Raw genomic sequence first — 24994 nt, forward strand, 5'->3', positions numbered from 1 at the left:
CTTCACCTTTCAGTCTTCTTATGTTTGCTTAACACAGTGGTTCCCAACTTTTTGGCACCAGGGACTTGTTTTGTGGAAGACAATTTTTCCACACACCGGGAATGAGGACTGAGGGATGGTTTTGGGATGAAACTGTTCTATCTCGGATAATCAGGCATTAGTTAGAGTCTCATAAGTAGTGCACAATCTAGATCCGTCGTATGCACAGTTCACCGTAGGGTTCATGCTCCTATGAGAATCTAATGCCACTGCCGATCTAACAGGAGGCAAAGCTCAGGTGGTGATGCTTACTCATCCGCTGCTCACTGCCTGCTGTGCGGCCCAGTTCCTAATAGGCCATAGATCAGTACCAGTCCACAGTCAGGGGGTTGGGGACCCCTGGCTTAGTGTATGTTACTCTATGGTTTTTTGGCCCCACCAAGTCTCCTATTAAAATGTGATCCCCAGTGTTGAGGTGGATCCTGGTGAGAGATGTTTGGACTGTGGGGATGCGGCCCTCCTGAATGGCTTGGTGCTATTCTTGAGAGAATCAGTTCTCACACTTTTAGTTCTTGAGAGCGCTCGTTGTTGAAAAGTGGCTGGTGCCTCCTCCACTCTCTCTCTTGCTTCCACTCTTTCTAGCCACGTGTTCTCTGCTCAGGCCAGCTCCCTTTCCCTTTCCCATGAGTGGAAGCAATCTGAGGCCCTCTCCAGAAGCAGATGCTGACACCATTCTTCTTCTACAGCCTCAGAACTGTGAGCCAGATAAACCTCTGTTCTTTATAAATTACCCAGCCTCAGGTATTTCTTTATATCAATGGAAAGGGACTAAGACAGTTGTCCAGGGTTTTTAGTTGTACTTAGTGGGAAAAATTGGGAAAAGTACATCTACTCCATCTTCCCAGAAGCAGAAGTTACATCTCTTATATTTTAATTTACCACTATGGTTCCCCAGATGTTGAGCTTTCTGGAAAATTAATAAAACTACTCAAGTGTAGAAGAACACTTGCTATATATGTGTCTTCTTAACTGAAATTATGTTTTTCCCAAATCACTAGAGAAGTGTCCTGCTCAATGTAAAAGAGATGATTATGAAGGAGGCATTTGACTTTGGGATAATGAGGTTGATACAACAGTTTAGACTTAAGGAAAGGAGGTTTAGGATTGGTAGGGTCCAAATTGGGGAGCTCACCTGGCTAAAATCTGGCATTTGAAATCTATCAGTCCAGAGTCCACAACGTGCAGTGCTACAAAGGGTAGGTCAAGTCTACCTCTGTTCCAAGGCTCTCCAGTGTAGTTGCTGGATCATAGCAACAGAAGTAGTTTAGCAAGCAGAAGAGTCCTAGCTACAGTTACTCTGTCCTCCCAAAAGCAGCATCCCACCAAGGGCCAGGGAGGATGAGAAATAAAATGGAACCATTTGAAGAAGGAGCCTAGAAGGATGTAGCTATGTGTCACAGTGTGTTCTTGACTCAGAAGAGAGCTAAAATATAGTTTAGGAAACTAAAGGAAAACATTAGTCAACAAAAAGGGATAGGCAGGGTGGTTAAAAACATCAGTACTCTTCATCCTAGTACTCAGGAGACATTACTAGTTGATCACGGTACTGTTTCCCACTAGACCCACAATCCTCTCAACATAATGTCCCATGCAGGCACTACCAATCAATAGGTGGAGACACGTAAGAAGACATCTGTTTTCCAGCTCAGGCGGGAAGCTCATTCCAGGCACACAGGACATCAGATCTAGAGCAGCACAGTGGACTCCAGATCCCATTAGGAGCAGGCCTAAGGCTGCTTATTTCTTGCCTTCCTTAATGAGAATTGGTTCAGGGTCTGGGTGCAGCTGAGCCTGATACTGCTGACTTTGATTATGAGAGCTGAGATTAGTCAAAGACCAAGTGGCAGAGAAAAAAAAATCTTTCTTTGCATATTAAGATCCTAGGCTTAGCTGATCTATATTGTTAATTCCTGAAGATTTCAAGTTAGCCTGCTTACAAGTTGAATTTCAAGAGAGAGATGGCAGTGATTTATGGTGACATCTATTAAGCTTTTATAGAACATAATACATGTGTTCTTGCTCCTACCATAAAATTAATTGTTGCTAATTAGTTAGGGCTGCCAGCTCGCTTGCGTGTGAAAGTCTGTCACACTCCCTTCTCCTGGTCCTGTTAATTAGCCTTCCGCAGCCTCCTACTGTCTCAGTGTCCTGTAGCTTTCCTCTCAATGTATGTTTCTTATTTAAACAAATGAGCCTGCTGTTTGGCTTTGGTTGGTTTTGGAGAGAGGTTTGACTTTGGGGGCATAGAAGTCCTTGTTGGCAGTCAATGGTGTCAGGTGAGACAAACCATTTTTGTACACCATCATACATTATGTAAGTGCATTTGACCCAAAATAAGTATTCCTCTTTCAAAGTTGTTTTTTAAATTGAGTATTGAATTTCCATGAAATAATACAATTAAGTTCTCAGGTACTTGGTTTTGATGATCATTTCTGGGTTTCTGGAGTCTGGGATGGAGATCATTCTGGTGGGATGACAGCCCATAAGCACGTGTGCAGCGGAAGGAGCACTGGGCCGGGCAGCTTCTTGGTTGCAATGACAGCTGCATGGCATGGAGCATTGTAATGTTCAGTTGTAAGGGAGATGCTTCGAGGTGCTGAAGATATCATGACAGTGATCGAGTTTGTCCACAGCCCTCACAGCCCTTGGAGGAGCTCTGACTCAAGTGTTCTTGCCTAGGGAATACTGGTTGTATAATTGCTGTTGACATTTCCGTGGTAAAAAGAGGTCAGTTCTGTTGGATTTTTCCAAGAGCAGGCAGCCTACTTTGTCCAAGCAGAGTAAATCTAAGAGTGACAATCTCATGCAGTTATTATCACATATAATGACAATAAAAAGAAAGGGTTTTTCCTAAATACAGTTCTGCACCCAGTGAAGCTTGTTCACTCCTCTGCTCAATGAGCCAACAAAACAGTCAGGCGCCAGAGAGAGAAAAATCCTGTTTGCATTGATTGCGTCCTGAATGCCTCTGCCCACCTCCTGGGAGGCAGCTTATTTCACACATCCTCATGACAGAGTAATGTGACTTCATTGACTGGCAAGCAGCTGTCAGTGCAGCCTGTGAGGTGTCTGGGTGTGCCCACACACCGAAATCAAGAGAGAATGGAAAGCACAGCACTGCAATTGAAATTTAAAGGGGAAGTAAGTCTTTATTACAATTGACTTACAAAAGTGGAGGCTGTAGCTATGTTCAAATACAATCACGTCTGTGAACCCACTTGTCAAGCAACAGAAAGGCACAGTTTTCATTCATTCACTCTTTTGCTTTGGAGCAGGGCTTCACATAACAGGTGCTGGAAAGGCAGTATCAGGAACCAAGACTCCAACAGCGCCAAGCAATCAGGTATTAGGAACTGGCTGGCCATCATATGCATTGTCATATGCATAGATGTCTTCCTACCTCTTTTCTGCCTCCTTTGCCCCTGTCCTTTGCTCCACAATGGGGGCTTCTTTGCATCTGCTTCTGCACCTGTCTTCACCTGCATGTCCTTGCCTGACATGGGTCCAGGGAAAGGTGACACATGACCACACCTTCTGACATTAGATGCAGGGATTCACATACCATGACTCCATAGTTATTTGCACTGGGGAGGTCTGAAGGGGATCCACACAGTGTTTATGCATGAGTGTAATCTTTTTACTTCTGAAAAGCCTGGGATAGAAGACCAATGGATGAAATAAGGGATCTTTTATGACAAATTTATATGTTTTTTAACAAACTCTTTGCTTTGGCAACTCTGTGATCACTTAATTTGGCAGCATGGTTAAGGGAAAATATGATTGAGAAAGCTATTTATGTTCCTGAGAGTCATGTTGCGTATGGTAGCCGAGTGAATAATTCTTTCGTTCCGATTATAAAATCACTTGGCTGTTAGAATTTATAGCTTCCCTTTTATTTTCATCACTACCACTATAATCTAGAACTTCATGATAATGCTTTTATTAATGCAACAACCTTCTAGCTTGTTTCTCTGCTTCTGGGCACTTTCATTTAATACACCATGCATATTGCTACCAGATGATATGCTATTTAGGTAATGCCATTCCCTCGTTAAGGAACCTGCAATAGCTCCCATCTGCTTATACAATCAAATCTAGACCCCCTCATCTAACCTTCAAGCTCTCTGTGGTCTGGTCCCCTATCTACACATACATTGAAACTTACATGCCACCACCTTGCGTCATACCCCTGATTGAGCAGAGGAATCCTAGTCCTACCACCCTGCCTCGGTGCCTTGCTATTTGCCTTTTTTTAAGATCCCTACTTTGCCTCTCTGCCCATTCAGATAAATACATTTTTCACATCTCACCTTAGACCCTTTTGTGTCTATGAAGCCTTTCCAATAGTTACCATCCACATCAGCTTCTTTCTTGAGTTCCTATCACTCTAGTAGGCAAATGCTTGGCACTGTTTTTAGTCTAGTTTCTTGCAGTGATATTAGTGTCTTATCTACAAAGCTTCATCTCCAGGATGAGCTTTTTGCTTTCTTGATTCTTAGTCTCCAGAATGCCTAGTATGCTCCTCTTGTGTACAGAATATTGAACTTGGAATTGAAAGGCCAAGTTTAAGGCCTGGCTCTTTAACTGACAAGTCATGTAGCCTTGAATGGGCCCTTGACCTCTTTAAGCCTCTGTTCCCTTAGCTGTAAAATGGAACTCAAGATATTTTCACAGCCCATTTCACCGAGTCGTTTTAATGCTCAAATAAAATTGCATGTGAGAGTACTTTATGAGCCTTCAAGTGCTGCAAGAACAGAAGGCCCCATTATTATTGTAGTTTGTCTGTAATATTTAACTTAAGTTGAACCAGGAAAATATATCTGTGAGCCATTGTGTAATCTTGAGGGCCAAATTGCTAAATAGCAGTGGCCGCACCATATAACATTTATTGTACATTTCATTGTTCAGAGTGCTTTTTATTAGGATTACCATTCTGTTCTCTCCAGTGCCTCATGAGGTTGTGAGGATCAGGTATTTTTATTCCCACTTTGCAACTAGAAAAAGGAAATCAAAGGGAACAAATACGGTAAGTGAATTTCTGTAAGTCATGTAGTTAGTTGATGGCCACAATTGAACTGAAGCTTCCATTCTGCCTCTTATTCCTTGCCTGAAAATTGTGGTCATTTTCAGTCTCCACTTTATCACCACCAGACCCCTGCCTCTAGGACGCTTTCCTCTGTGGTTTTCACTTTTCCTACTTTGTCTCATTGGTTCTTGTACAGCAAGGGTGGCTTTATATTGGCTAGCAAGGATCTCACTCCTGTTCATTTCATTATAATTACGTTCACATTCATAAGGTGGAGGGACATTTTTTTTCTCTTTACAAATACTGTTGTTTGACTAAAGTAGTCTTAGGTTGGGGGACCCTAGATCAGAGAAGAGACCTGAGTTCAATATTAGGTCTTCACTTTCTTTGCAGATGGTTTAATTCTCTTGACAAGTCAGGCTTTCCCTAGAGCCTTGTCCACGCGGGCGAGACTGAGACCTGTCTCTTTTTGGCCTAAGGATAAATAACAGGCTATCTGGTACGCTTCCAGACTGGATGTGGCAGTGCACACCACTCATCCAGTTGTCCCTCCTTTGTGCTTAAGCTCTTTCCCACTCCTTCTGTCTGTTGCACCTGCTGGCCCCAAGCCTGGAGCTATTCTAGCCTCCACCAAATGGGGCAGTCCTGCCTCTACCGCTGACTCCACTACAGCATGTTCTGAGGTGAGGATTCTTCTACTCTATGTTTCATGCATTAACATGGAAGCCATGCCCCCATCTCCCTTCCAGAAATCTGTTGAAAAATCTCATCCATTAGGACTTACATTGCCCTTCACTTCACCGTTATGGGTAAGAGGCCAACTGATGCCCTCACCTCACCAATCTAAAGGGATTTCTTCAATACCTTTCTAAGGAGGTGCTGCTGGAAGCATTAGAATCTTTCAGCCATCCCCACAGGGACAGTGTCATCAGCAGATTACTTCCTCAACTTCAGCATAAATTCCAGTATAATTTAACATTGGCTTATTCTTGAGTGAATTTTTCCAATATAATCTACTCGGAATATTTGATGCCATTTTAATACTTTAGACCATGCCAATCCCAGATGTAAATGGTTCATACTAACATATAAGAACAGAATTTTTTATCACCCAGCATAAGTAGTTCCCTGCATAATAGCATCACTGAAGCTCTCCCAGGAGAAGGGACTTCATGACAAAATGTGGGAGCCATAACAGCAGCCAGATTAGTCTGACCCTCTGCAGTAACTTCAGCAGGACCCCAAAGGACCCCAAAGCCCAATGGGTGGAGTAATTCTCTTTTTTCTGAAGCAGTATGATTAGGTAAATGTGACTTTGTTGTACAGTTCTTATTACTGTCCTCAAAAGCTGAGTTTGTAGCATGGACTGCAAAGTGTGGCAGTCTTCCAGCTGACAGAAGCTTACAAAACAAGTCCTTATCTCAAGACAGAGGAGAGGAACCCAAGCACTGTGACTCTCACTTTATAAATCTGCCCTCAGCTCATAAACTACTTTTAACACCAGTGATTCTTGACATGAGTTCACACCAGAGATTTTGCAACTCATTGATATGGAGGGTGTAAAGAGGCAGGGGACAAAAAAATACATCTGGTGGCTGCAGAGAAAGGGTTATTTGACTTCTGGGGACAGGCTATAGTAATATTCCACTGATTTTATACAGCCTTTGTCTTTCCTGCCTGCACTGTTCTTATATTCTTATAAGAGCTATTCAGGAAAGTAGTGTCAGGATATGGCTGGAATAAAGATATAAGGATGAAAGATAGTTAGTTAATAGAAGAATGAAAAATAATGCAACTCCCAATTCTTGGGAGGAGATAAGAGATAGTGCAAGCTAAATCCTCCTCTATGTGGTGGGGAATTAATAAGTGAGAAAACCTGAGCAGAAGTTATAAGCATATTCATTAGAGTTATGGACATAATACCCAGAAAACCAAAAATCAGATGTGTTCAAATTGGCTGCCCAGGAGAATGGGACCAATGACAGAAAGGATTGTGGAAAGGAACAATTTCTTTCCATCTTAAACTCTTTGGTACTACTTAGCTTGTTATGTGCATGTATTGCTTTTTAAATATTTTTCTTAAAATTAAAAAAAACTATGGATTTTTTTCCCTAAAATTCAGGGGTTGTGTGTGTGAAGATATGACTTAGTGATAAATTAGGTTGAGCTATATGAAATAGCAAATATTGGTTTGTTTTTGACCTGTATGAATGGAAATTTCATTTGATTCAACCGAAATAGTTTTCAGATTTTGTTCTTTCATGTGGACACGTCTTCACTGAAAGCCCAGCATATGACTGGGTCGGTGGCATCCTGCCATCCTGGAAATGTCACAATTCATTGTGTCCAACAATGTTCTCTTTCCAACCAACACTTCAAGTTCTGCTCAGCTTACTAGAGAGAGTTCAAAGGGCACATCTTCCAACCGCAAACCCTATGCTCAAAGGATTTGCTTCTTCTAATACCCTTAACCCAGTATTTTTTACATGTGTTATGGCAGTTTTTGCATTCTGCCTTTTACAACTTTATTTGTATACTTATCTCATCTCTCTGTTAGACTCTCCATCTTTTGAGCAAAAGAATCATGTTCTATAGGGAGAGACTGTGTGGGCTTTGAAGCAATTCTGGCATGCCTTGCCCACTTTCCAGCTGCATAACTTTGGGCACCTTCCTTAACGTCTTCAAGACCCAGTTACTACATCCCCAAAATGGGGACAGTGATGTCTCTCCCGAGGCCCATCAGGATGTTTGAATCAGAAAATGCATGCACAATGCCTAAAACATGCCCAGCACACAGCTAATGTGCAATTAACAACCATTGACTTCCCCTTCCTCTTATTCATCTTTGAGTCTTCTACAGCACCAAACACAGTTCTTTTTCCTTTAGATGATTAAATGGTAAATGAAGGAGTGGGGGAAAGTAGGTTGGTTTGAAAGGTTTTGGAAGTATTGCAAAATCCTTTCAGGAAAACAGATATTAACACTACCTTTTAAAATAAGAGCTCTCAAATAAGCATATTAAAGAGGAAATAGCACAGGACTGTGCTTTGCATATTAACTGATCTGAAAACCATCCAGAGATGGAAGCCATTTGGGATGCCTCCAAAAATATTGCCTGTGACCCTCCACCTTTCAGACATTGGCCATGTATCAGTGGTTGTGAACTCTGCTGAGCCTCTGCCTTCTATGGAATTGGGGTAGAGTCTACAGCTGAGGAGAGCAGCCTGGGAAGCTTGCATGGAGTTCTGGACCTCAAAAAATGCCCACCAGCCTCTTAATAGGTTGAGCACTTGCTCCTTCCTCTGTTCAGAGCATTCCCCATTAAAAACTCCAGCCTGTTTTTGTAAAGTTGGCCCCGATGACTCCATGGAGCCTTTCTGAGTTGCTCAGCTGCAGAACACTTTGCTTGTCACTGTTATCGCTGTTTATCACATTCTGATTGTGTTATTGTCATTGATATATTTCTCTTACCTATTCCTGTGCCCTCATTAGAGTATGTGCACAGAGAAGATACTCCATATGTTTATGTAAAAATAAAATGTTCATTCATTAAGATACAGGTCAGGGAAGCCCCTGAATAACCACTGGTGTGATTTTTTAATTTATCCCCACCAAAAACAAAAGATTTCTTCCACCATGGGAACATTCTTTCAGAGGTTCATTGGTAAAAGCCAACTTACTTAAAGAAGTCAATTAGAAAACTGTAGTAGCAGTGTGGTGTGGTGGCTCATGCCTGTAATTCCAGCATTTTGGAAGGCCGAGGCGGGCAGATCACTTGAGGTCAGAGTTGGAGACCAGCCTGGCCAATATGGCAAAACCCCATCACTACTAAAAATACAAAAATTAGCTGGGTATGGTGGCACACACCTAAAAAATCCCAATTACTCGGGAGGTTGAGCCCGGGAGGCGGAGGTCGCAGTGAACCGAGATCACGCCACTGCACTCCAGCCTGGGCGACAGAGTGAGTGAGACTCCATCTCAAAAAACAACAACAACAAAAAAAAAAACAAAAACAAACAAACAAAAAACTGTAGTGGCTACTAGTTTAAATTGTTGAAGGAAGAAAAGTTTTTGCGGGGTGGGCACAGGAGTGGAGGATACCAGGGATAAAACAGACACCAGCAAAGAGACCTCAATGGAGGTTTATGGCTGGTGTGGTGGCATGCACCTGTAGTCCCAGCTACTTGGGAGACTGAGGTGGGAGGACTGTTTGAATCCAGGAGGTTGAGGCTGCAGTGAGCTGTGATCATGCCACTGCACTGCACTCCAGCCTGTATGATAGAGTGATACCCTGTCTCAAAGAAAGAAGGAAAGAAAGAAAGAAAGAAAGAAAGAAAGAAAGAAAGAAAGAAAGAAAGAAAGAAAAGAAGGAAGGAAGGAAGGAAGAAAGAGGAAAAAGAGGAGATTTATGCACACAGTGTGGGAGGTACAAGGGTTGAAATCATGAGGCTTTCCAGTGTTGAGAGCAGGAAGAACTTTAGGGCACAGGGACACAGAGTCAGAGATAAGACTGTCTGGCCCACCTGCCAGGATTTTGTACAATCACGCTGCATAATGATTCTTGAAAATACAAACATTGCCGGGACTGACTGACAAGTATTGTTCCAGCGGGGAGAGCTGTCAGGGCAAATCAATCCAATTCTACCAAATGCCAGTGTGTAGAACAGATATAATTTTGGCTGTTCGGGGATGTCAAAGCGAAGGATGTACCGTATGTGTATTTTGAAATGTGGTGTTCTTTTTAGTCTAACAGCTTGAAAGATTTCTGGGGCTTTCCCCCCTTGGCTTTTTTCTAGAAGTTTTGGGAATTTAACTTCAAATAATTCCATTGCTTTTATCTGCTGTAACATGCAGGTTAAATTAAGCCTTTCTCCCTCCACTCCTATGGACACTTGCTCTCATCTGGGGTATTAAACATTAGTCTAGTGAGGAAAGGGCCATTTGCTGGCATTGGATGTTGTATGAGGCATCTATAGGTCCCTGGTGCCCTCCCAGAAATGTAAAGTTGATTTGCAGCAGGCTGTCTAGTCGATCACTGCACCAAATAAATGCAAGGCTAAATAGAGAGGCTTAGGATGACTCGCGTGTCTAGGCCCCTTGGGAATCTCTGAAGGTCCACTTGCTCCTTCGGTGCCCCAGTGCTATGAGGGCTTGAGGCCCTCAGAAGTTAGCTCACTGAAAATCTCTCTTCTCTGTTCAGAATTTTTCTGCGCCCCCACCCCACTGCCCTCTCTGCACCTTCCCTAGGAATCTCTTCCAGCAGTTATCTCCTCTGCCTTCTTCTCTTCTCTTCTTCTTCTTCTTCTTTTTTTTTTTTTTTTGGAGCTATTTTATTTCTGACCCTCAACTATTCCTCTTAACTTACAAATACTCTCAAACCTCACAACAGCCCCTAACCCCCATGTGCTGGAGCCATGGTGCTGTCTCTAGATGGACATGTCTGCCCCTGCATCCTCCGCCCCCTCCCGTTTCCCACAGGCTCGGCCTCCATTCTTCAGTCCTGGCTTCCATTTCCTCACTTCCCATTCAGGACACCACCCAGGGTAGGCTGCCTTCTGTTGTCTTCGTGATCATGATCCACGGCCCTCTTCTGCCTCTGATTAGTTCATTTTCATCTTGTTTTCTGTCTTTCCCTGATTTTCCTCATAGTCATTCTCTGAGGATTCGTTTTTGGTGACATCCTCTGTACCATTTGGGGTCATAGATCTGACTGCAGCTTCTGTGGCTGGGGACAGCACCTCCCACAAGAGTCTTGCTGAGCTGCGGACTTTTGACAGGCAAGGGGCCGGAGAGGAAAGATGGATGAGGGATGGGATGGAGCCCACCCTCAGCTCTGTACCAGCCTCTGTGAGGACAAGTTCTAGTGCTATGCCCTCACTGGCTTCCTTGCTTCCAGTTTTAGTCCAGCCAGATGAATCTCTCTAAAGACTTGCCCTGATCACTTCTTACCATGCTCAAAGGTCTTCAGTAGCTCCCCAGGACTCACATATATAATGTAAAATCATGGACTCATGCCTGTGGAGTGTGTGAGCTGGGGCAGACCTAAGATACCATGTAGTCCAAACTCCCTTATTTAACAATGAGGAAGGGGAGGCACAGAGAAGGAAGTCATATTTACTAGTGCCAGAACTTGTCTGAACTACTTAGTGAGATATTCAAAGCCCTCCATAATCCAGTCTCTTTCTTTCCCTTCCTTCCTTCCTTCCTTCCTTCCTTTCTTTCTTTCTTTCTTTCTTTCTTTCTTTCTTTCTTTTTCTTTCCTTCTTTTTGAGATGGAGTTTCACTCTTGTTGCCCAGGATGGAGTGCAATGGCATGATCTCAGCTCAATGCAACCTCTCCCTCCCGGGTTCAAGCGATTCTCCTGCCTCAGACTCCCAAGTAGCTGGGATTACAGGCATGTGCCACCATGCCCTGCTAATTTTGAATTTTTAATAGAGACTGGGTTTCTCCATGTTGGTCAGGCTGGTCTTGAACTCCTGACCTCAGGTGATCTGCCCACCTCGGCCTCCCAAAGTGCTGGGATTACAGGCATGAGCCACTGCACCCGGCCCAGTTTCTTTCTTTTTTTATGGCATGTTGCCTGCTGTTCCTCTTTTGGAAAAACCAAGATAAATCACTCTTTCCTAAGTCCACTCTGGACTTTTCTTTCACCTCATCCTGGTTCTTTCTCTTCTCCCCACTTAAGTGTTCTCTTTCTCACCATTTTTTTCTCTTATTCAATTACTCATCTATTTTTACATGTTCACGTTATTATTTGTTAATAAAATAGTTTTGGTTGTCTCATGTATTCCAGGCTCAGCAGTGGATTAGGGGAAATTACACCTATTTGTCAACTCCATGCCCAAAGCATTCTTGAGTATGCCCATAGGTGTTTATTTTAATGTCCTTATGATAAGAGCTGTGGACTCCTTATGCAATGCCTTGGCTGAAGATAGCTTTTGTGTCATGTGTTCATTTCTTATTGATCTCTGTTGTGAGTACTATTTTTAGGAAACTCACTTCTTACTCTGGAGACATTTTTGAGGACATTGATCATTGTGCCTATCGGCATCCCTTTTGTAAAATCGATTTGAAACATTCCTTTGAAAACAAACTGTCATGAAGAATCTTACTTCATGAAGAAGGGATCGCTGTGTTTTTATGAGTAGCCAAAATTTTATAGATTATTGTGTTTTCTTTTTGGCTTCTCCTGCCAGCAAGCTTAGGATCAAATTATGACTTAAGTTTAATAACCACGGAGGACCCAAGAATCTTCATGCTTGCATTTCTACTTAACACCTTGTCTTAACTTCCTATTTTATTTCTCTTGACTTCAGTTATTATTACAGTTTTTGTTTTTCTTTGTGTCATTTATAGTACCTAAAATCTTTTGTGAATGGAGCAAAGATGTAAGTAAATGGCATGAAAGATATATGTACATGGGTTTTTCTGCCCTTTAGGTTATAAGGTCCTTGAAGACAGGGATTATTTTACTCTTCTCTTTTTCTAGGCCCTAGAAAATGCTGAGGCACTTTTAGTAGGTGCATAGTAAAAGTTTATTGAACTAAATTGTTAGAAATAGACCTCTGATTTCCTAGATATGCACAGCTGAACTCATATGCTTTCTCTTTTGCTTGTTTTTTGTAAGAAGGCCAAGGCAAGGTATGTTGTAGTGGAAAGAATTCAAACCCTGCCTCTTATTAATTATACAATCTCACATGAGTTATTTAGCTAATCCAGTCCTCCTCTTTGTTTCCTTAGTTTGAAAATGGAGGTAAGAATACCCTTCCAGATTGCTATGACAATTGGTAAGTCCTGTAAATCTCAGCACATTCTCTGGCCCATAATAGCAATCAGCACAGGTTAGGCACCCTGTTGCCTTCCTATTTCCTCATTTCACTGGAAACAGTACTTGGAAAAGGATAAGTAAGTGGATTGCTCTATGGCCACAAGTAAGTCAATTAACTGAGGTGTCATCTGTAAAATAAGTGTGGCTATTGACCTCATTCAGAGGGATATGAAATTAATTGATGATAATGCACATTGGGAATTTTTGCTGAGAAGTGCTTCAGAATGGCTCAGTCTTGTTACGTGCTCTATTTCATCCTTAATATTATTTATGAATATTTAGCCTTTTCTTGTTCTGGTGTGTTTTATGTCTGTGGTCTTAATTGCATTTATTTTTTAATTTAGTACCAACTTGTATCTTAATAAAAATGTAGGTGAAACTTTAAAACATAGTTTCTATCTTCCACACAAATTTGTTTTTATAAGGTGGATGATTTTACCTGATTCAATATGCTGCTAATACATGAAGATATTTGGAAAATCATTTTTGTTAATTTTATTTTATATCAAGTTCAAGCATTTTTTGAAGTATTTAACATTTACGTTCTGCTTCTAACATTCATATTTTATATTTATCAGTAGTTTTCTAATGAAATTGTTTATTATGAGATGTGCGGTTCATTTCAGATGATAAACATGAGTGTTTCAAGTATTTCTAGTAGGAAAGATATCAACTAAATGAAATACCTGTTTTCACTTTAATGTCAGGAAACCCTCTCTGTCTTCAGTATGAATCAGTGTCCTCTATTTCAGAGTCCAAGGGTTGCTTTTCTGAGAGGGAGGGAACCTGAATCCTAGCTCGGTCACCTTCTAGCTGTGTGGCCCCGGGAAAGTCATGTCACTGTGCCAAGCCTCTCACTGATCTGTCAAACCCGAGGGAGCCAGTCTCAATGATCTTTAAGTTCTTTTCCTATCACAGTATTCAGTCCTGGGAGATGGAACTGCTAAAGGCAGGCTCTGCATTTAGGACCACAGGGAAACCGAGAGAGAGAATTTCGGGAACTCCCAGTACAGGACAGTATCTTTTAGAGTATATTAGTTTTAATCTTTCTCCTGAAAACTTTAAGATCTCTCTCTTTTTAACTGCAGGTTGCTTTATCCCTGTCATATATTAGATACTGAATAAATGTCTCTGCTGAAAGTCCATATGTTTAGTGGAATAAGTCCACTGGGCCAAGAGTATCTATGAAACCCCATTATTGAGGAAATGGGAAAGGCACATTTCCTGAGACCTTAAATGAATAAAGTTATATTTATTTTTATTAGTTTTAGATTTCATAGCAATGGGTATAGACATAGAGTAATACTTTATCTATTGCCTGTGTGTATATGTGGAATATGTACTTCTGGGAGGAATCTATACCAGAATTTGATTTAAGCAATCTGAAACTGCAAGCATCTATGTCAGCTGCTGAAGACACATTGTGACACAATGCATTTTTCAGGACTCTAATGTGATACAAACACAGAGCCGGAAGTCAGTTCACTTCTGGCACTCATGGGACAAATGACCAAGGGCACCACATTTCCATTCTGAAAAATTCCATCACTGACAGGGTTGCCCAGACAGGGTGCAGATCACACGAGTTTGGTGGTGTATTTCTTACAGCTCTTATTTGATTCCTCCTTTTCCTTTGGCAGGGTGAATTTTACACAGAAATTTTTCTATAAAACTTTTTTTTTTAATTAAGTGATTGTTTTGAGTTTTCCTTCAAATCTAGGCAGTCATTCATGGTAGAGTTTGGTTCTTTTTTTTTTTTTTTAATTTGAGAGAGAGTCTCATTCTGTTGCCCAGGCTGGAGTGCAGTGGCACGATCCCTGCTCACTGCAACCTCTGCCTCCCGGATTCAAACAATTCTCCTGCCTCAGTCTCCCGGGTAGCTGGGATTACAGGTGCATGCCACCACGTCCGTTTAATTTTTATAGTTTTAATAGAGACAGGGTTTCACCACGTTGGCCAGGCTGGTCTCAAACTCCTGACCTCAAGTGATCAGCCCACCTCGGCCTCCCAAAGTGCTGGGATTACAGGTGTGAGCCACCACACCCAGCCTCTTATTTATTTCTTATTACAGTTGCTTATGTTGGGTTTAAGGTGATTTTGCTCAAGTCTCCAAAGTTAAGAGCAGCAGATTGGCTGATCACAGAGAAAGGAAGCATGTGAGAATTTTGCATGCTTATGTGATAGCTTATTTATCATGGAATCCTTAGGCATGCTTCACTCAGGATATTTTATGTAAAGTGAATCAAAAATGTCCACAGAGCCCTTCAAGACACTGAAATTCAAAGTCTTAGACCACAATGAGATAGGAGTTTGTCCAGAATGTGAATCAGGGCATTGCTTCCTTCATTACAAAAGTCTTACTCTCAGGAAAAGTTAGCCTAATGTCACACAATCAGCCAAACTAAACCTTTGGATGTCTGGCCTCTTAGCTCCACTGCTGAAAGCTGGAGGAGAAATGGCAGCCCAGTGTTGTTACAGCTTAGGCAGGTTACTGAGCCTTTCTGAGCTCGGACCCTGAGAAGGAAGGCACTGGTAGGGTGGAGAGGGAAAATGTGGGCCCAGAGCTCAGTGGGTGAGAGGAGCAACCAAGATGTCAGCAGAGGTGGTGCAGGGTAACGGCTCCCTAAGATAGAAGCTTCAAGACAGCTGGGGCTCTAGCACGAGGGAGAGGGAGTAAAGGATCAGAAATCAGGTGTGTAAGCCCTGAAGTACCAGGGGATGAGGGATAGAGATGGCGTCCAATTGAGAGGCTTGGGCATCCTTGGTGCATTGCCGAGGTTTTATTTAAATCAGGGAGGTAAAGGGATGTTTAAGGAGAGTTGAGGAAATAAGGAGCTTGTGGAGTCACAGGCAGTGAGCTCAGAGTACACCGTGGAGGGGTGTCCAGGGGAGCTGAAGGGGCATAAGCAATCCACATTGGGAGGATACTGTCTGGATAACTAGAGACTTCCTGTGGTGTTGTAGGGAAATGGAAAATGGGCAAGTTGGGATGAGTTTTGATGCCTTCTTAAAGGAGAATGGGAAGACGTTCTTAGCTCAATGACAGGAAAGCTTCAGATTAGATGTTCTTCCCACTGCTGCCATCCCAGAGAATAGAGCTATTTTATCACCTACAGGCTTAAAAGAGTTGACCTCAATTAACTCAAATAACATAGTCAAGTAGTACTTGTCTGTGGTTATCATTATTAAAACATATTTTTTCACAGATATTTATAAAGCACCAATTGTATGCACAGCACTGTGAGGCCCTGTCAGGAATACAAATACAAAATTCCTGTGCCCCTAAGTAGCTCAGTCTTAAAAAAGAGAAATGTGGCCAGGCACGGTGGCTCACACCTGTAATCCCAGCACTTTGGGAGGCCAACGTGGGTCGATCACGAGGTCAGGAGTTTGAGATCAGCCTAGCCAATATGGTGAAACCCCATCTCTACTAAAAATACAAAAACATTAGCCAGGTGTGGTGGCACACACCTGTAGTCTCAGCTACTCAGGAGGCTGAGGCAGAAGAATTGCTTGAACCTGGGAGGCAGAGGTTGCAGTGAGCCGAGATTGTTCCACTGCACTCCAGCCTGGGCGACAGAGCGAGATTCTGTCTCAAAAAAAAAAAAAAAAAGAGAGAGAGAGAGAAATTTATTCCATTTAGAGAGAATACATTGGCAAAAGGACACTGCTCAGATGATCGGTGCCCCAAAACATAACAAAGCAGATAAATGCAAATATAGTAGCCCATTTCCTAAAGAAAAGATGCAGCTCTCCTGCTTTCAAGGTCAACGTGGAAAAACTGCTTTAATCAATTTTAGTTTTGGAAATAATGAAATTGTGGCTTTGGCCTTAAAAACTTATTTTCCACCAAATTTTTCTCCTGCTTGGACTGTGAAAAGAAAGAAGGTATGTAATAAAATGCAAAAAAAAAAAAAAAAACAACGTTAAATACTTGCCTTGCTCTGGTTAGAATGAGAAGTAAATCAAGTGGGAATTTAATTCCCAATGAACATGTGACAACCAGGGAGTTAAATATTAGATTTAAATAGGGCAGCTAATTATCTGCAAGAATTACATTTGTGTCTTTATATGGGCACTCTCCCTAATGAACACATTTCTCTCCTCTTAAATTCAGTCGTTGTCACTGGAGCATGAGAAATTAATATACGTTCTTATATTCATCAATATTGTTGCTCATAAAAAGACCTTTTGGTTTTTATCACCCTGAGTTCCCAGAGGCTCACAAAGGCATTCATAGCTCTGAACCACATGAATTATCGGGGGGAAAGAAAAATCCCATTAAATCAAAACCTTAATTACCACTTGCATTTTCTATAAAGTTGTGTCCAAAAAGAAACTGAGCAGGCTGTCCATCAACATAGAATGGATAAATACATGGTGGTACAGTCCTTCCACAGAATATTATACAGTGGTATAAGGGAAATAATTCATACTACACACACAATACAGCCCAATCTCAAGGACACCGTTGAGAGAGAGATGCAAGATCTGCAAGAATTCGTACTGTATAACTCCATTTAATGTAGGTTCAGAAATAGGTGAAGCTGAACAAGCTCTGGGAGATAAGTAGGAACGTAGGTACAATCAGGAAAGAACACACTGGTGCTTCAAAGTTACTGGTGATATTCTATTTCTTAAATGGGATGGTGGGTTCATAGGTATCCATTTTATTATTATTATTTACTGCAGTTTAAATTAAACTGCAGAGATATGGTTTATATTTTCTTATAATGCAGTTCACAATCAATTAAAAAAACATTTTAAAAAATGTTATGAAGTTACACTGCAGTACTAAATCTCTACTTTGAGTTGCACGAGGCATCAGGAGATATTTAGGGCTCGGTCTTAACCTTGGGAGCTTACAGATGTGATATAATTGTGGGATACATCAGAATACGAACAAGCTATGACAGAATGTGAGTTCACAGGAAGAGGTCTTTGGTGGTCAAAGTGGTCCTGGAAAGCTCTATGAGAGAGTAAGAATTTGAACAGGGCTTTGAAGGATGAACTAAGCAGAGAGGAAGCCTGGCAATTGTTTTTACTTTTTTCTCTATTTCTCTTATAAATTAAGTCTCTGCTCATGTTTAGTACAGTTTACAATTGAAAAGAGACTTTGTGAAGTAGAAGAAAACACATGAACTCTGGAATCAGACAGACTCGGGTTCAAATCCCAATTCCATTCCCAGACTGTGAAGCTTGGAAATTCCTGCAGACTGTTTTCCCACTTGTAAAATGCAGAGAGGATTATGCCACGGGATTGTGAGACTGAAATGAGAGAATATAGTTGGCCACACATTCTAAGCTCTAGAGGGCATCACAATCTCTTTTTAATGCACTACCATTCAGCAACAAGGAGTTCAGAAAATAATACCAGCCAAGACCCAGCGGAACTCCCGTGCTAAGGGACTCAACATTTAACGTGCTGAGTGAGGAGGCACAGCTCAACTGTACTTCTGTCCTCTGCAGGGTCTCCTTGTGGGCCTGTCCTCCATGACCTCTGTCCTTTGGTGTGCCCCCTCTCTGGTTTCCACCTTGCAGCCAATGAGCTTCTGAGGACCCTTAACTGCCTCCTGCCTTGTGCACCAAGAGGGTGTATGGATGAATGACTTGAGCCGTCGCTGCTCCAGACTGTAGGGAGGAACATTCTCTTGTCCTGGGATTCATCTGCTTTTGTCTCTTCTTGGCCTTGGAGAGCCAACACTGAGCCATGATTTTAAAACAAGGCTAAGGAAGCTAGTCCTTAATGCAGACGTCTAGATGTTTCTGATCCAAACAAAGGAAGTCAGTGAGGCCCAACCATGTTTTAGCCCACCCCGCTAGACGGCTAAAACTGAGGTGAGGCCAAAACCTTAATTAACAATGCAAAGATGTTGCATTTTCCTTTTGTATCCTCTGACTCTGTCTCCCTTAGGAATCTGAGATGGCTTAACCAATAATTCAGGATTGCTAGCTATCTCTCTGCTTTGCCCTGCTGGACACACTGCTAACAAATATATGCAAAGCATCTGGCTTACAAGAAGCCTGCCATTAATGTGAATTTCTCATTTCTCCCCTTTTTTACTCTATAAAGTTTATCAAGGATATTTTGCAGTCAGCAACTAGGTATCTACTTTAGTTTTATCAGAAACAATAACTGAGTTCTGGAGAAAAAGGTGATGAAACCTCCGCCCAGCCATTTGGGGTGGACTGTGAAGATGGACACCCAGCTTCTTCGGTTCACTGTGCACAGAGGAGAGACTCTTGGGCCTGGAAGCTCAGGTACAGGCCACCAACTCTTCACCCGCTGCCTTCACCTCCACGTGCTTCAATTCCAATTTCCATTCTGTCTTTGTTTTGCAGTTGTTCAGCACATCAAGCGACATAACATTGTTCTGAAAAGGGAGCTAGGCGAAGGAGCCTTTGGAAAAGTGTTCCTAGCTGAATGCTATAACCTCTGTCCTGAGCAGGACAAGATCTTGGTGGCAGTGAAGGTAAGAGAACATTCCAGAATGTCTCATTAACCATGATCACACTTACGTGTGGAAATTTAACTCTATTTTATTATATTTTGGTGGCCAATGCAGGAGTAAATTGTTCCTGCTATGGTGGATGTATCCAAATTCCTTTAAACTAAATGGACAGTGGAAAGGACATTTGAGGCACATCCAACTGTCAGAGGTTCTTCTCAGGGGCCACTGACAAGTCTGCAGGCTGTGAAGAGCTCTGAGCTACTCTTCCAAGTCCATGCTAACTGAATTTTGGATGGAAGTCAGTGGGGCCAAACAGAATTCGACCAGCTGAGTCCTTCCTGAAGACTCACATGTGTCTCCTCAAATTGTTAGGTGCTTGTTCCAAGCTCAGCTGAAGCTTGTGTCAGGTTTATGGTTCTGGAAGGAAGGATTGTGGACTTCACTTCCCCTCTCAGCCTCTGTGCCACTCAATTCTCTACCCTGACCCTCCCAGATGCGCACAAATCTCCAGGGTTTTATATAGCACAGGCATGATTTCATCCAGGGCTGGATGGCATCTCCTGTGGAATTCACCACCCAAGGAGACATAGTGGTTTTACTAAAATGAAGACTGAAAATCCTCCATCATAGTCATGTCCTCATAAACTCAAAAAGGAGTCCTGGTCTTCAATTAGATAATCATTATGATTGAAGGGGATACAATTTCCACTGAGCTCTCTAAAACACAAGAATTAACAAAAATAGCACAAAAGGCTTCAGGTATTTTACATATATTTTTCAAAAAATTTTTAACTCACCAAAATAATGGGTAATATATATTTAAAACACTTAAAAGAGGCATATATTTATAAAATGAATTAAGCTCCAAATGAATATGGACATGGCTAATGTAATAAAATGTAAGTTCTTGACTTAATATAAGATGATTGATTTTTTTGCTGTGTTTTATTTCTGCCAAACAGGAAACATTTTTACAAATGGCATTTATTTACTAGTCATAACCAAGACAACTTTTCATTTTAGAAAATCAGGAGTCTATTCCATTACTGTTATACGTAACATTAAAATGTTTCAGTACATACATAATGGGCACAACTGAGAAATAAAATTATACTTGGAGTCATCCAGCAGACTAAATGGTTTTTATTAAAGTTTATCCAAATGGAAAATCTGTACATTTGCTTTGTCACCAAAAGAAACTAACCAAGGTGGCATGATACTCCTAAACTCTCAGAGAAGACTCCTAAACTCTGCACTTTGGGGTGAATAAAGAACAGGCCTTCCTAGGAATGATAAATGTAAACATTTTTCAAATAAACATCATCTCCCCAAGATGGACAAATGGAGGGGGAGAGAGAGAGAGGAGAGAGGAGAGGAAGGAGATCCTAGAGAGATGTGAGGGTGAATGGGGTAGAAGGTGGCAAAGTGAGAATCTTGTAGTCATTCTGGAGATGTTTAATTCTTGCTTTTGCTATTACTTCCTCTTTTACTTACTCAAAAAGTTTTGTTTGTCATTGTTTAGCACAAAATGTTCAGAACATTTGGCAGTGTTAAATCTGCAGTCTCTGTTTTCTTCTTACTGTATCTTTTTTTTCCCCCTTTTGGTTAAATGAGACCAAAAGGTAGCTCTATTTTTGTAAATTCATAGTTTGATCACATGTTAGAGCTGGAAGAATCTTTGGGAACATCTAATCCTAGGCTAGCCATGTATTATAGACAAGGAATCTTAAGACTCTGGATTTGTGTTCTGGGTGCATATTTTGTACTGCCACCCAGGAAGCTAAGTCAGACCTTCAGACTCTGCAGGTGTCACAAGATGGACTCTTTGAATCTAAAGAAATCCTGGGAGACTAGGGAATCCTAGATGAGAGTGTAGAAATAGCTAAGAAACCTCAGGCAGATATAGAGATAGAGCCAACAGATTTCTCAGTGGGTATGGCCTTTCATCTTAGTACCACTTCTTGCCCTGTGCCTACTTCTCTGTACTTCTTGCAATACCTTTAAGGAGAGTGTGTTGTGTAGCTGAATCCAGGGCACCCTCAGCTTATGTGTTATATTTCCTTCCAAACATATGCTCAAATAGGACTTCAGGGCTTGGACAACTAACAGTGAAGAGTCAGCTGGTGACAGTGATGTTTAGCCTAGTACCTGGGTTGGCATTAAAAGACATATTATGCCATTCCACTTTCCTGCCCACGGCATGCTTCTGTTTGGGCATATGTCCCATTATCACTGTCAGTGAGGCCCCTCTCTAGTTTACATCCCAATCACATTCCTAGTTCCACCTCTGAACCAGACCTAGGGCCTAGTCTTCACATACATCCTGGCTTTGCCAAGTAAGTATTTGCAAAGTAATGACCTATGATGAGTGTTTCTTTAATCAACACTGCTTAAAAAAAAAGGAAAAACAAGATTTAATTCTTTGTTAAATCCTAACTCTTCTCTTTGCTAGTTTCATTCTTGTTGAAATTCAAATGAAACTATCATCTGTCATCTCAAATAAGGAGGACAAAGTGCCTGCAGACTAAAAATTCATTCTAACTTCATGGTCACAAACTTAAGAAGTCTCATGTCAGTGACCTTACATGTGATTTTTTTTTTTTTAAATGAGAGGTTTTGCTTATGTTTGCTAGAGTAATTTCAAGCTTCAGAGAGGATGTTTATTTCAACTCTCTGGGATTCAGAGGCTGCAGCCACGTAAGGGACTAGCTGGACCTTCCACAGGCTCCAGGCTGAATTGGATCAGAATAACCCATGGACCTTTCACAGAGCTGTCACTCGCCAGCCTGACCTGCTCATTTTTAGGGCTTTAGGCCTATTGAAAGTGTATTCAAAGACTATCCAAAGGAGCCTGGGAAGAAAATGTCTATGGTTCAGCCCTGACCACAATGAAGGGATTTTTTAAAGGAATGAAACCAACTGAATGCAGCTGCCAGGGATTGCACAGCTTCTCACCTCTATGGAGTGACTGCCGGGCTTGCTCCTCTTCCATTGGAGACACCCAGGGATGTTTGACAGCCTTTCTGCTGTTGCTTAGCAACCCCTGCCGCATTGATTATGCATGCTAAGAAATAGCAGCTATTGTCCTTTTTCCTTCTCTAGAAGGAGCTGACTCTGGTGTGAAATCTAAGGCTTTACATTCAGATTGACAGATGTCAGATTCCTGTAAATTCTGGTGTTGATGATTTAAGAGCTTGAGGGATCCATAGGAAGAGATTTAGGGTGGAAGTGATCCTAAGGCATGTGCACAACACTTGAGGGCACACAGAGCTGAGCATGCCTCTCCCATCAGAGTATTTGCTTGTTTGTATCCAACCGGATTGTCCCTTTCCTGATATTTTTGGATGACCTTTGTTTTTTTTTTAGTGAAATTGATCTATCAACCATTTTTTTTCCCTTTGCACTGAGTTATAATCAAAGAACCCATAGAGAGGAGGAGAAGCAGAGAAACCAGTCTTTGATCAAACTGAGTTACTTTACCTTTAAGTAAGTCAATTGCCAAGGAAACGCTTCATCGCAGTTTCCCTGCATTAACTGTGGATGCATTAGCTATTTTTGGCTCCATCCAACCTGTATTTCCAAAGCTGCAATTCCTATAACATTTCCTTGTACTATGAATCCACATTGATTTTTGCTTTTTAAATATATCCACAAGTGTGCATTGTGGGATTCATGGTCTCTCCTCCCCTCCCCACTAACTCAGGTGTATTTCTAGAAACATAAAATGCTGAATAGGAGAGAGACCTTAGAAATCATATATATAACCCAAGCTTCATGTTTTATGGATGAGAAAACTGAGACTCAAGGAAGTCGAGTGACTTCCCCAAGGTGTAAGTTAAAGTGAATCAGAGGTGTTGTACAGGAAGAAGACTTGGCAAGATAAAAAATGGTAAAATTTGACTTCAGCAAGCACTTTCGTTGGAATCTGACTTAGGATTTTTGCTTTTCATGTTTCCAAATTCTTTCTTGTCAACAGAGAAAATGATGATGTTTTTCTCCACCAAGAGTTTGGAAAAGTTTTCTGATAAATCCTCTAGCACATAATGAGGCAGGCCCCAAGTGGCATCCAACATGTTTCTTCCATTTCCATGTCGGGATGGCCCCTACCCAGCCTCTTGGCCCAGGTAACTCCCATCCACCCATCAGCTCTCAATTCAAGTTGTCCCTCTTGGGAAGGATGTGCCTTGTTTGCTCCTCCATCTAGGTCACATCTCCATGATATATGCTATTAAAACATCTGTACTTGTCCTTTATAGCATTTGTCAATATTTTAAAATTATATATATATTTCTGGGCTTATTTAATGAATGGCATTGAATGTCTGTCTCCTCTAGTAGAGTGGCATATTCCCCAGGGTGGCAATAGTGCCTTTTAGCACATTGCCTCATATGTAGTAGTATGCAGTAAATGCTTGTTGAATGAATGAAGGGATGGATGGGTGGGTGCATGGAAGAACAAAAAGATCATGAAAATAATAGCCTTTTGATAAATAGAGAGTTGCACCAGGTGTGGTGGCTCATGCCTGTAATCCCTGAACTTTGGGAGGCCAAGGCAGATGAATTGCTTGAGCTCAGGAGTTCAAGACCAGCCTGGGCAACATGATGAAACCGCATGTCTACAAAAAATACAAAAAGTTAGCTGAGTGTGGTGGCATGCACCTGTGGTCCCAGCTACTTGGGAGGCTGAAGTGGAAGGATTGCTTGAGCCTGGGAGGCAGAGGTTGTAGTGAGCCGAGATTGCACCACTGCACTCCACTCTGGGTGACAGAGTGAGACCCCAACTCAAAAAAAAAAAAAAAAAAAGAAAAGAAAAAGAAAAGAAAAAAAAAGAGTTGACAGTTGCCATTTCTAGGTAGGGGAATAATTTGATGATCTATTGATAGTCATAGACTTTTATAGCTGAGAGAAACTGTAAAGACGATATATATATAGAATAACGTAATCTAACAAGAAATTATTTTAGAAATGATTGAATCACTATATAGATATACAGAGCTAATATTGATATTCTTTAGCTTAACTCCACCATTTTGCCAATGAAGAAACAGGAATCCAAAGAAGACAAATGACCTATCTAAGGTCACCTAGCCTAAAAGAGATCATTTAATGTCAATGTCAGACCTAGGACTTAAACACAGTCCAGTGCTCATTGGGTACCATATTTTCATTTATTGAATTTTACATGTGCCCTGGTGAACCAGATTGAGGAAATCCAACACGATGACACTTATCAAATAATATAAAGGAGTGTGTTAGTTATGTCGTTTATACGGAAGGATGCGAGACATGTTCATATTTTCCCAAGTAGAAATTTAATTCAAGGGAATAAGTGGAAATAAGATATACTGGATTCCCGAGGGAGTGTTTAGGCCTCAGGGGAATACAAGCAAAATATTATAATCAGCTTTTATAAAAAGAACAATATCATGTTCATTGGAAACCCAACTCAAGCTGGCTTAAGCAGAAAAAAAGAATTTATTGGCTTCTAGAAATCCATGCTACTAGAAAACCTACCTATGGGTATCCCAGCTTTCAGGCACCACTAGATCCAGGGAATGAACGATTCTCTTTCTCGTCTTCTCCATCCCTTGGCTCTGCTTCCCTCTGTATTGGCTTAATTCTCAGGCAGGTTATTTCCACATTTTGCTA

At 41.5% G+C, this 24994-nt stretch overlaps 1 protein-coding gene across 8 annotated transcripts in view; it reads left to right on the forward strand.

Moving 5' to 3' along the window:
• Positions 1 to 24994, forward strand: part of NTRK2 (neurotrophic receptor tyrosine kinase 2) — a 358176-nt gene that overhangs the window by 245912 nt on the left and 87270 nt on the right. For all 8 annotated transcript variants that reach the window (XM_063787833.1, XM_016961048.4, XM_001135326.5 and 5 more), the window contains one exon: positions 19237 to 19367. In XM_063787833.1, coding sequence (XP_063643903.1) covers positions 19237 to 19367 — 131 coding nt within the window. The remainder of the gene's footprint in view (positions 1 to 19236; positions 19368 to 24994) is intronic.

The sequence above is a fragment of the Pan troglodytes genome, chromosome 11 (assembly GCF_028858775.2).
Source record: "Pan troglodytes isolate AG18354 chromosome 11, NHGRI_mPanTro3-v2.0_pri, whole genome shotgun sequence".
NCBI lineage: Eukaryota > Metazoa > Chordata > Mammalia > Primates > Hominidae > Pan > Pan troglodytes.